We start from the raw sequence: 12,500 nt of genomic DNA on the forward strand, positions 1-12,500 counted from the left end.
TCCTGCCACCCAAGCGAGAGTATGTGCTTTCAATCAGGATGTCCACACTACAGTGCAAGCTCTACAGACACTACCTACACAACTACACCGGTCAGACACACACACACTCACACACACACACACACACACACACAGACACACGTGAAAATGGCTAGCTAACCTTACACTTTAATTGTGTGTGTGTGTGTGTGTGTGTGAAGGAAAGGGTGTAAACAATTTATTTCAGGATTTTCAGATCCTGAGTCTGATTTGGACACATCCGTGGTGTCTGCAGCTCGCTGACCAAAATAGAGGGAACAAGGTGTGTATTTATACACACACACGCACACACACACACACACACACACACACACACACACACACACACACACACACACACACAGAGTTTGTTTAGTTTTTTCAGCTGACTACATTCTGTGTGTGAAATGCAGGGCAAAGGGGAGGAGTCTACATCTGAACCTGCTCTGACTGGTGGATGTTCTGAAGTGATGAAAAGGCAGAACTCTGATGAATGGTACTGTGTGTGTGTGTGTCTGTGGTTGTGTATGTGTGTCTGTGGTTGTGTATGTGTGTCTGTGGTTGTGTATGTGTGTCTGTGGTTGTGTATGTGTGTCTGTGGTTGTGTATGTGTGTCTGTGGTTGTGTATGTGTGTCTGTGGTTGTGTATGTGTGTCTGTGGTTGTGTATGTGTGTCTGTGGTTGTGTATGTGTGTCTGTGGTTGTGTATGTGTGTCTGTGGTTGTGTATGTGTGTCTGTGGTTGTGTATGTGTGTCTGTGGTTGTGTATGTGTGTCTGTGGTTGTGTATGTGTGTCTGTGGTTGTGTATGTGTGTCTGTGGTTGTGTATGTGTGTCTGTATGTGTGTCTGTGGTTGTGTATGTGTGTCTGTGGTTGTGTATGTGTGTCTGTGGTTGTGTTTGTGTGTCTGTGGTTGTGTATGTGTGTCTGTGAGTGTGTGTGTGTGTATGTGTGTGTGTGTGAGTGTGTGTGTCTGTGAGTGTGTGTATATGTGTGTGTGTGTGAGAGTGTGTGTGTGTGTCTGTGGTTGTGTATGTGTGTCTGTGAGTGTGTGTATGTGTGTGTGTGTGTGTGTGTCTGTGAGAGTGTGTGTGTCTGTGAGAGTGTGTGTGTCTGTGAGAGTGTGTGTGTCTGTGAGAGTGTGTGTGTCTGTGAGAGTGTGTGTGTCTGTGAGAGTGTGTGTGTCTGTGAGAGTGTGTGTGTCTGTGAGTGTGTGTGTGTCTGTGAGAGTGTGTGTGTCTGTGAGAGTGTAATTAAGTGTTGTAAATATGCTGCTTTATTGAGATGTGTGTTTGTTGCAGTGTGGTGGAGGAGAGCAGAGATACACACTCCACCAAAACTACACAGGAAGATGGTACACACACACACACACACACACACACACACACACATACACACAGTCTCTCTCTCTCTCTCTCTCTCTCTCTCTCTCTCTCTCTCGCGCTCTCTCTTATTCGTGTGTGTGTGTGTGTGTGTGTGTGTGTGTGTGTGTGTGTGTGTGTGTGTGTGTGTGTGTGTAGCACGCAGTGTGTTGAATGGTCCTCCAGCAGGTTGGTACAGAGAGTTTGTATCTGACTCTGACGCTGAGGTCCTGGAGCATTCTGGGAAATTAATGCTGCTGTTGGAGATCCTGCACTGTGCTGAACAACTGCAGGAGAAAGTGTGAGACTCCTTAAAGAACATAAACACTTCTCTTTACCTCACAAGGGAACACAAACACTTCTCTTTACCTCACAAGGGAACACAAACACTTCTCTTTACCTCACAAGGGAACACAAACGCTTCTCTTTACCTCACAAGGGAACACAAACACTTCTCTTTACCTCACAAGGGAACACAAACATTTCTCTTTACCTCACAAGGGAACACAAACGCTTCTCTTTACCTCACAAGGGAACACAAACATTTCTCTTTACCTCACAAGGGAACACAAACACTTCTCTTTATCTCACAAGGGAACACAAACGTTTCTCTTTACCTCACAAGGGAACACAAACGCTTCTCTTTACCTCACAAGGGAACACAAACATTTCTCTTTACCTCACAAGGGAACACAAACACTTCTCTTTATCTCACAAGGGAACACAAACGTTTCTCTTTACCTCACAAGGGAACACAAACATTTCTCTTTACCTCACAAGGGAACACAAACACTTCTCTTTATCTCACAAGGGAACACAAACATTTCTCTTTACCTCACAAGGGAACACAAACATTTCTCTGTACCTCACAAGGGAACACAAACATTTCTCTTTACCTCACAAGGGAACACAAACACTTCTCTTTATCTCACAAGGGAACACAAACATTTCTCTTTACCTCACAAGGGAACACAAACATTTCTCTGTACCTCACAAGGGAACACAAACATTTCTCTGTACCTCACAAGGGAACATAAACACACAATCTAAATGCTTTCATGCTGCAGGTTGGTGTTCAGTCAGTCTCTAGTTTCACTGGACCTGATTGAAACCTTTTTGGAGTCTGCTGATAAGGCAAAGAAGAATGGAACGTCCCGTCTGTATAAAGGTAACACACACACACACACACACACACGCACACACACGATACCGAAATTAGACAAATTATATCCTACAAATATAATTAGACTAATTTGAACAATGTCATACATACAGCACCTAAAAAACAGTGTTATTTATCGTGTGTGTGTGTGTGTGTGTGTGTGTGTGTGTGTGTGTGTGTGTGTGTGTGTGTGTGTGTGTGTGTGTGTGTGTGTTTTAGGGAAGCTGAATTGGGTGCGGAATAAGGACTATTATCGTCTGGATGGTTCCACCACTGCAACAGCACGCAAGAATTGTGCTCAGGAGTTCAACAACATCAGAAACAGACGGTAACACACACATACACACACACGTACACACACACACATACACACACACACACACACACACAATAAACTAAAATAAAATAAACACACTAAATACTTGTTCTGTGTGTGGATAATCATCTCTCTCTCTCTCTCTCTTTCTATCTCTCTCACACTCACACTCACACACACACACACACACACACACACACACACACACACAGCTGCAGGTTATTTCTCATCTCTACCCGAGCCGGATCTTTAGGGATTAATCTTGTTGGGGCAAATCGTGTTGTGGTGTTCGACGCATCGTGGAATCCAATGTACGATCTTCAGAGCATGTTTAGAGTGTATCGCTTCGGTCAGGAGAAACCTGTGTACATCTACCGCTTCCTGGCACAGGTACACACACACACACACACACACACACACACACACACACACACACACACACACACCAAAACAAGTTGTCTTCTCACTTTCTAGAGAGGAAAGAGAACCTTCTCCTTTTCTTCCACAGGGAACGATGGAGCAGAAGATATACGAGCGTCAGGTGGCGAAGCTGTCTCTGTCGTCCCGTGTTGTGGACCAGCAGCAGATCCAGCGCCACTTCACACACAGCCAACTGAGCGACCTGTACAACTTCCACCCTGACAGCAACAGCAAGAGCCACACTGTGGAGCCTGCGGTACACACACACACACACACACACACACACACACACACACTCTCTCTACACAAGTCACTATAACACTGTAATAACACAACAAACAGTCATACACGACACTTGTGTAAATGTTTGTGCGGTATTATTGTGTGTGTGTGTGTGTGTGTGTGTGTGTGTGTGTGTGTGTGTGTGTGTGTGTGTGTAGGACAAAGTGCTCGCGATGCTCCTACAGCACTGTGGCCAGTCCATCGTGTCGTTCCATGAACATAATTCACTGTTGGACCACAGGGTGGAGGAGGAGCTCAGCGTGGAGGAGAGGAAGGAAGCATGGGAGGAGTACAAGCTGGAGAAGACGACACAGACACAAACACAAACACAGACACAAACACAGACACAGACACAAACACAAACACAAGCACAAGCACGTGTTCACACACAGGCCTCCGTCCATAAGTCAGGGGAACTGTGGAGGAAAAGTGACCACGAGCTGAAGGTAGGCTGCGTGTGTGTGTGTGTGTGTGTGTGTGTGTGTGTGTGTGTGTGTGTGTGTGTGTGTGTGTGTGTGTGTGTGTGTGTGTGTGTGTGTGTGTGAAGAAAGATAAAAAGAGAGTGAGATACAGAAAAGATCGAAAGAAGGATCGAAATGAAAATGACGTAACTATAAGGAGTAAATATTTGTCCCCAGATTATATTATACAAAGGTCGTATGGAGCTTCAGAAAGTTGCACAGAACATCAAACCCCTAAGCCTGGAATTCTGCAGGCAGGAATTGGTGAGTGTGTTGATGTGGAAGTGTGTGTGTGTGTGTATATGTGTGTGTGTGTATATGTGTGCGTGTGTGTGTGCGTGCGTGTGTGTGTGTGTGCGTGTGTGTGTATGTATATATGTGTGTGTGCGCGTGTGTGTATGAGGGTGTGTGTGTATATGAGGGTTTGTGTGTGTGTGTATATGTGTGTGTGTGTATATGAGGGTGTATGTGTGTGTATATGTGTGTGTGTGTGTGTGTGTGTGTGTATGTATGAGGGTGTGTGTGTATGTGTGTGTGTGTGTGTATGAGGGTGTGTGTGTGTATATATGAGGGTGTGCGTGTGTGTGTGTATATGAGGGTGTATGTGTGTGTATATGAGGGTGTATGTGTGTGTATATGAGGGTGTATGTGTGTGTATATGAGGGTGTATGTGTGTGTATATGTGTGTGTGTATATGAGGGTGTATGTGTGTGTGTGTATATGTGTGTGTGTGTATATGAGGGTGTATGTGTGTGTGTGTGTGTATATGTGTGTGTGTGTATATGAGGGTGTATGTGTGTGTGTGTATATGAGGGTGTGTGTATGAGGGTGTGTGTATGAGGGTGTGTGTGTATATGTGTGTGTGTATATGTGTGTGTGTATATGTGTGTGTATGTATATGTGTGCGTATGTGTGTGTGTGCGTATGTATATATGTGTGTGTGTGCGTGTGTGTGTATGAGGGTGTGTGTGTATATGAGGGTTTATGTGTGTGTGTGTGTGTATATATGTGTGTGTGTATATGAGGGTGTGTGTGTGTGTGTGTGTGTGTATGTATGAGGGTGTGTGTGTATGTGTGTGTGTATGAGGGTGTGTGTGTATATGAGGGTGTGCGTGTGTGTATATGTGTGTGTGTATATGAGGGTGTATGTGTGTGTATATGTGTGTGTGTATATGAGGGTGTATGTGTGTGTATATGAGGGTGTGCGTGTGTGTGTATATGTGTGTGTGTATATGAGGGTGTATGTGTGTGTATATGAGGGTGTGCGTGTGTGTGTATATGTGTGTGTGTATATGAGGGTGTATGTGTGTGTGTATATGTGTGTGTGTGTATATGAGGGTGTATGTGTGTGTGTGTATATGAGGGTGTATGTGTGTGTGTATATGTGTGTGTGTGTGTATGTGTGTGTGTGTATATGAGGGTGTATGTGTGTGTGTATATGAGGGTGTATGTGTGTGTATATGTGTGTGTGTGTATATGAGGGTTTGTGTTTGTTGTATATGGTTGTATGTGTGTGTGTTATAAGGGTGTATTGTGTGTTTCTATGTGTGTGTGTGGTTATATGGTGTGTTTGTTTTGTGTTGTTTGTGTTTTTTGTTGTATATGAGGGTGTTGTGTGTGTGTTTGTGGTGTTGTTGTTTTTGTGTGTGTGTATATTGTGTGTGTGTCTCTAGAGGGTGTATGTGTGTGTGTGTGTGTATATGAGGGTGTATGTGTGTGTGTTCAGTAAATACAGTCTGCATTGTGTAAATAAATAACAATTGATTTTTTGGACATGATCTAGTGTTATTGTGTTGATTTTGTGTGTGTGTGTGTGTGTGTGTGTGTGTGTGTGTGTGTGTGTGTGTAGAAGAAACAGCACCCTCTGTTGGATGAAGAGGTGCTAGAGCAGAAGGCTGTTCAGGCTTATGAATGCTATAAAAGAGACAGACCAAACAAGATCAGGACTTACCAAAACAAACTGTTCACTCAGAAAAAGGTACACACTCATACACACACACACACGCATGCACGCACGTACGCACATACTGTACACACACACGCACGCACGCACATACTGTACACACACACATACACTCATACACACACTCATACATACATACTGTACACACACACGCACGCACGCACATACTGTACACACACACATACACTCATACACACACTCATACATACATACTGTACACACACACACATACACACACTCATACACATATACACACATATACACTCATACACACATACTGTACACACACATACTGTACACACACACACATACGCACATTCACACAAACACACACTCACAGATACACACACATACACACACTCATACATACATACTGTACACACACATACACACACACTCATACACATACACACACTCACACATATACACACACACACTCACACACACACACTCATACACACATACACACAGACACACACACACACATACACACACACACACACACTCACACACACTCATATACACACAATCATACACACTGAATTCTGACTCACTGGACAAATTATACACAGTCATCATCCAGTTTGATCTACCTCTCTCTCTCTCTCTCTCTCTCTCTCTCTCTACCTGTCTCTCAGCTCATTCTGAAGACGCAGCAGATTCTGGCTGAAAGGGCGGAGCCTCCCAGCAGAGCCCCTCCCACTGCATCCACACCAGTCAGTTCCAGGTTTAAAACAGGTGAATCTTCCTCAGTGTCACCGGTCCAGAGCAGCCAGTCGTCTCTCCGTCAGCCGCCGAGATCGTCATCTCCTCAGGAGAGGATCGTCATTGACGACGTCATCATGGAACATGCTGTAGATCAGCTGGTGATTAAAGGGGAAGTCCAGGAGCAGCACACACACACACACACACACACTAACTCAGGCAGTGCTTTAAGTTTGTACTGATGTTCTCACAGGAACCTCACCGGGATTTTTACTATTGTTTTTGTTCTGCTGCTAAAAATCCAGGTCACGTTCACTTATTTATCCACATGATCTATAATAACTAAATATTACACCACGACGTCCCCTTCACCTCAAACCAATAATGATTTGCACTGCAGTTTAAAGGAATCCGAAGCAGGAAATTATTCTATTAGTTTGTTGTATTTTTTTTATAGAATTTGTTTGTTTACGTGTTTAAAACTGAAATGCAGATTTTTCTACGAATAAACACTAATAAAGAACCAGAGATTGTTTTGTTGCTAAACTTTGACTATACATAGCAACTCCAAATTCTGTAAGTGTGTGTATGTGAGTGTGTGTGTGTGTGTGTGTGTATGTGAGTGTGTGTGTATATATGTGTTCATGGGTGTGTCTTTACTTCACATGGGTGTGTCTGAGTGTGTGTATATATATGAGTGTGTATATGTGTGTGTATGTATATATATATGAGTGTGTATATGAGTCTGTGTGTATGAGTGTGTGTATATATGTGTGTGTGTGTGTATATGAGTATGTATATGTGTTTGTGTGTACGAGTGTGTGTGTATATATGTGTGTGTGTGTGTGTGTGTGTGATCACTAAAGCTGTTTGATCCGAAGCACTAAAGCCCTAAAGATGCACTAAAAGCGTTTCATGTGAAGTCACACAGAATCCGATGGAAATAAAAACAAGCCTCTGTAGTAGAAAATAGTTTTATTTATTTAATATATAATATATAATCATCATAGCACTGATTGGGCAGAACTTAGAGGAGAAACCCGGTGGATGTGTAAGCACCGAAGCTGGAATGTGTCTTCTAAGCTCCAGAACACTGCAGAACTTTCTAGAAAGTCCAGGTTTGTTTCAGTCTTCACGTCTACGACGGATTTTATAGATGTTATGGGGTGGGCGTGGCTTCCGAGGTGAAAGACGTATAAAAAGCTTTACGGACTTAACCGACGTTCAAGTATTGTCGTCTTCTGTTTCCAGAATAAAGCCTGTGTGGTTTAATGTCACGCTCCGTGTTGGACGAACGTTAGCTGTGTTCAGTGTCCAAATATCTTTGTGTGTGTGTGTGTGTGTGTGTGTGTGAACACCGTATTAAAGTAAAGAGGAAGAAAAAACAAAACGCTTTTCGTCCCATCGTTCATCCTTCCATGAGAACGGTGTTTATGGAACATCGCTGTCAGTGTGGAGACTGAACACAGCCACATGTTCAGTATGTTCAGTAACATGAACGGTCAGTTGGAGCAAAATTACAGCTCAAATAACAAGATTTGCTGTCAGTTGATTAAAACATGTTCTGGGGGGGGGGGGGTGACACTGGTTACTGAGCATCGTTCGTGGTGTGTTGGGTCTGTGATGGGAATGAGAGCGCAGTGAAAAGACTGAGCGGGAGTCACAAACACCAAACAGAAACCAGTGGGCCGTGTGTGTGTGTGTGTGTGTGTGTGTGTGAGTGTGTGAGTGTGAGTGTGAGTGTGAGTGTGTCAGTGTCAGTGTCAGTGTCAGTCTGTGCCGAAGTATCTCTGGCCGAAGTGTGTGGGAGCGACATCATGAACCTCAGTTGTCAGGATTGTGATGTCAGGAAACTCCTTTATTATGGACTTTGCACCTACACACACACACACACACACACACACACACACACATTATTCACTCACAGTCTCTGAGGCAGATAAACATATACACTCATGTACTGTCAAACCATGTCATAAGGGTGTGTGTAACCGCATGGTAACACACATGGTAACCGCATGGTAACACACACACACACACACACACACACACACACTATTCACTCACAGTCTCTGAGGCAGATAAACATATACACTCATGTACTGTCAAACCATGTCATAAGGGTGTGTGTGTGTGTGTTACCATGCGGTGTGGAGAAAAGACTCAGCAGTATGATGTGTTTAGCTTGGAGTCCGTGTTCCTTTAGCACCCTCACCGCCTCAATCACTGTGTTACCCGTACCTGAATACACACACACACACATTAAGTATAGCCTCAATCAGACACACACACACACACACACACACACACACACACATTAAGTACAGCCTCAATCTCTCACACACATACACACACACACTAAGTACAGCCTCAATCACACTCATATACATACACACACACACTCACACACTTGTACACACACTCATACACACACACACACTGTTACTATAGCAACATTAAACACTAATACTCACTCAGTATGGGGTACATTAGCAGCACCTTTCTGCGGTTGATGTCAGGAGGAAACTTGGCATAAAAAACTTTGGCTTTCTGAGTCTCCTCATCGCTCTGGATGAGAATCTTCCCGATGCGGATTGACCTACAGCAGTCCCTCAGACCCTGCTCCATCGCCTCACCTACACACACACACACAGTCAGCTGGACAGTGTTACTGCATACTGTGTGTGTGTGTTTGTGTGTTTATACAGTGCTCGCTCACTAACTCACCACTTCGCATGATGCTAACACCACAGTTTCCCTTCTCGAACTTCACCCCATCATATTTGTGACCTGAACAGGATGCAGATCAAACACACACACTTCAGAACCTGTACTACACTGTACATATGTGATAAGTGATAAAATGTTGTTAACACTGATGAGCCAGAGAGTTTAAAGAGATGATGAACAGGCTGCGTGTGTGTGTGTGTGTGTGTGTGTGTGTGTGTGTGTGTGTGTATACCTGTGGGTGTGATCACAGTGCATTCACTGTAAGGAAGCTGATTGAGTCCCTCTTCAACCACCAGTCTTATCTACACCAAAAACAAACGAAGGTCTCAGTCACACAACACAACAGCGTGCATTTACATTGAACAAAACGTCAGTAGTGATGTCATGGCCTAATGTACATAAGCCCCGCCCCTTTGTGACTGCTTGATGTAATGTGATGCTTTGTTACATGTTTATAAACAAATGAGTGGTTCTTACCAATCTGTCAGCAGAAAACACAAAATCACCTCGACTGGTGGACCTGAGAGAGAGAGAGAGAGAGAGAGAGAGAGAGACAGACAGAGACACAGACAGAGACACAGACAGAGACACAGACAGACAGAGACACAGACAGAGACACAGACAGACAGACAGACAGAGACACAGACAGGGACACAGACAGACAGACAGAGACACAGACAGACAGACAGAGACACAGACATAGACACAGACAGACAGACAGAGACACAGACATAGACACAGACAGACAGACACAGACAGGGACACAGACAGACAGACAGAGACACAGACATAGACACAGACAGACAGACAGAGACACAGACAGAGACACAGACAGACAGAGACACATACAGGGACACAGACAGACAGACAGAGACACAGACATAGACACAGACAGACAGACAGAGACACAGACAGAGACACATACAGACAGACAGAGACACAGACAGACAGACAGAGACACAGACAGACAGAGACACATACAGGGACACATACAGACAGACAGAGACACAGACAGAGACACAGACAGACAGACAGAGACACAGACAGAGACACAGACAGACAGACAGAGACACAGACATAGACACAGACAGACAGACAGAGACACAGACAGACAGAGACACAGACAGATAGAGACACAGACAGACAGAGGTTTGATCAGTGCACTTCTAGTGTTTATTATAACATTTATTCGTACAGAACCGTTCATTATATCGCGGTAACGCTTCCACACACGATACCGTCATCACCGGGCTGATTCGTGATCGTGTGGCGTGTCAGTAATCAGGACGTGTTTAGTGTGTCACGTGTCACACGGTATTGACTCACTTGTCCCGGATGATGGTCTGTAGCTCTCGGATCTGGTCGTTTAAGGGCAGAAGTTTGAGTTGAGATCCGATCTGTTTCACGATGTCGCTCCCGGAGCCGTTACCGTTAGCTGGTTCTCCGTGTCCTCGTGCTGAAACGGCGCTCGTGCTGCTGCTCTTCTCCGCGAACCGCACCTGCTTAGCCGCGTGCTCGAGCTCGCGCCTGTCGCTGTTCACCTGCTTCTGGTTCTGACACGGCATCCCGTTATCCAGACAACTCGTTTCCATAGAAACGAAGCCCTAAAATAAGCTAATATATTGGTATGTAAATACACCTACATACACGCCTCTGTGAGAGAAATGAGCTTCCGGGGGCGCAGCTCGTGCTTTCCGGTTGTTCTAGCTCGCCATTTGTCAAGTACAAATCCGTTACTGACGTCTTCTTACAGGAACCACAACAGACTTACGGGACGTGACGTCACGCCAGAGCTGCACTCTGATAAGATGAGCGGCGTGTCGGGCAGCGACTCGGTGATAAAAGGGGCGGGACTTTCGGTCTGAGAGTAAAATAATGACGAATTCGTCAGAAACAAAATAGGACACTGAACACCGTCGACAGAACGTTTCCATTTAACACTTTAGATTCATTTTAATGAAGCTCTTGTTGGACTGAACCAATGAGAAAAGCGCTCATCACTGCATGCTGACCAATGAGAGGAGACCTTGTTGTTTATGTGTCCAATGAGATGAGAGCACTTCCTTGCTACAACCAATGACAACAGAGCTGTTGGATAATGTGAGGAGAGCTGAAATCATGGGGGTACAAACTTTTGCAATCGATCGTAAAAGACTGCAGGGCTCTCAAGGTTTGAAGACAAGCAAGAGTGACATCTCTGAGTGGCATCTCTACCCCCCAAAACAAACAAACAAACAAACAGAAACACAACAATGGTGTTGTTGAGTTTGGTAAGGATCACTGAGCACAATTTAACCAAATACAAAGTATTTATTCAATTTCCATTTATTTATTCGTTTTGATGTTTTGTTCAAACAAACCATCGAAACAGGGCCCCCTGGCACCATCTCAGGGCCCCCAGTTTGAGAACCACTGGCCCTAGACTACTTGTCCTGAGCAGATGTTGTCAGTGACCCCGGGCCCCCTGGCACCATCTCAGGGCCCCAGTTTGAGAACCACTGACCCTAGACTACATGTCCTGAGCAGGTGTTGTCAGTGACCCGGGGCCCCTGGCACCATCTCAGGGCCCCCAGTTTGAGAGCCACTGGCCCTAGACTACATGTCCTGAGCAGGTGTTGTCAGTGACCAGGCTGTAAAACTGCTGACTAAGTTACAGACACTGATGACAAACTCCTGCTGATGATCTGGGAAACGTCTCTAACAGCAGTCACAATGTCATTGTTTGTGTTAAACACGTTGTGAATGAGTTGTAACATTAAACAGGAGATCATGACTTACTCTGTGCTCTCTCTCTCTCTCTCTCTCTCTCTCTCTCTCTCTCTCAAGTGTAAGGGAATGAAACCAACAATGCAACCATGATGTATTTCAGGTAACATGAGGTAACACTGATAAAGTTGTAAGAGCTGAGAGACCGAATTCAACACAGAGGTCTCGATGATATATTTATACTGTACAATACTTTATAATCCACCAGGACACGAACTAATAGACTCGTTATAAATGAGTTATAAATGAGTTATAAATGAGTTATAAATGTATTTCTGTTTACTGATTGTAAAGCATTTAAAGCTGAGTTTAATTG

General features: G+C 44.4%; 2 protein-coding genes across 2 annotated transcripts in view; one reads left to right on the top strand and one right to left on the bottom strand.

The window, feature by feature from the left end:
* Positions 1-7,216, top strand: part of LOC113662888 (transcriptional regulator ATRX-like) — a 25,722-nt gene extending 18,506 nt beyond the window's left edge. Inside the window, exons 23-35 of the mRNA XM_047809260.1 lie at positions 1-90; positions 201-301; positions 432-514; positions 1,320-1,372; positions 1,539-1,680; positions 2,447-2,547; positions 2,761-2,869; positions 3,070-3,247; positions 3,366-3,533; positions 3,718-4,005; positions 4,198-4,284; positions 5,870-5,998; positions 6,622-7,216. The exon at positions 1-90 is cut by the window's left edge and continues 28 nt beyond it. Coding sequence (XP_047665216.1) covers positions 1-90; positions 201-301; positions 432-514; positions 1,320-1,372; positions 1,539-1,680; positions 2,447-2,547; positions 2,761-2,869; positions 3,070-3,247; positions 3,366-3,533; positions 3,718-4,005; positions 4,198-4,284; positions 5,870-5,998; positions 6,622-6,930 — 1,838 coding nt within the window. The 3' untranslated portion in view covers positions 6,931-7,216. The remainder of the gene's footprint in view (positions 91-200; positions 302-431; positions 515-1,319; positions 1,373-1,538; positions 1,681-2,446; positions 2,548-2,760; positions 2,870-3,069; positions 3,248-3,365; positions 3,534-3,717; positions 4,006-4,197; positions 4,285-5,869; positions 5,999-6,621) is intronic.
* A 430-nt stretch (positions 7,217-7,646) lies between these two features.
* uprt (uracil phosphoribosyltransferase (FUR1) homolog (S. cerevisiae)) lies at positions 7,647-11,851 on the bottom strand. Its single transcript, XM_027178101.2, has 7 exons — positions 10,745-11,851; positions 9,896-9,938; positions 9,651-9,720; positions 9,416-9,478; positions 9,163-9,324; positions 8,831-8,929; positions 7,647-8,564 (listed from the first exon to the last, which is right to left on the bottom strand). The coding sequence occupies exons 1-7, from the start codon at positions 11,008-11,010 to the stop codon at positions 8,458-8,460; spliced, it is 810 nt and encodes a 269-aa protein (XP_027033902.1). The 5' UTR covers positions 11,011-11,851; the 3' UTR covers positions 7,647-8,457.
* Positions 11,852-12,500: the final 649 nt, after the last annotated feature.

The sequence above is a fragment of the Tachysurus fulvidraco genome, chromosome 26 (genome assembly GCF_022655615.1).
Source record: "Tachysurus fulvidraco isolate hzauxx_2018 chromosome 26, HZAU_PFXX_2.0, whole genome shotgun sequence".
NCBI classification, from domain to species: Eukaryota; Metazoa; Chordata; class Actinopteri; order Siluriformes; family Bagridae; genus Tachysurus; species Tachysurus fulvidraco.

Bases quoted from the DNA above. Each gene is read 5' to 3' on its own strand.
- uprt (XM_027178101.2), bottom strand. From the start codon at position 11,010: ATGGAAACGAGTTGTCTGGATAACGGGATGCCGTGTCAGAACCAGAAG. The intron at 9,721-9,895 runs GTAAGAACCACT...TTTTTGGTGTAG, and splicing joins TGTTTTCTGCTGACAGATTG to ATAAGACTGGTGGTTGAAGA. The intron at 9,325-9,415 runs GTGAGTTAGTGA...GTGTGTGTGTAG, and splicing joins TGTTAGCATCATGCGAAGTG to GTGAGGCGATGGAGCAGGGT.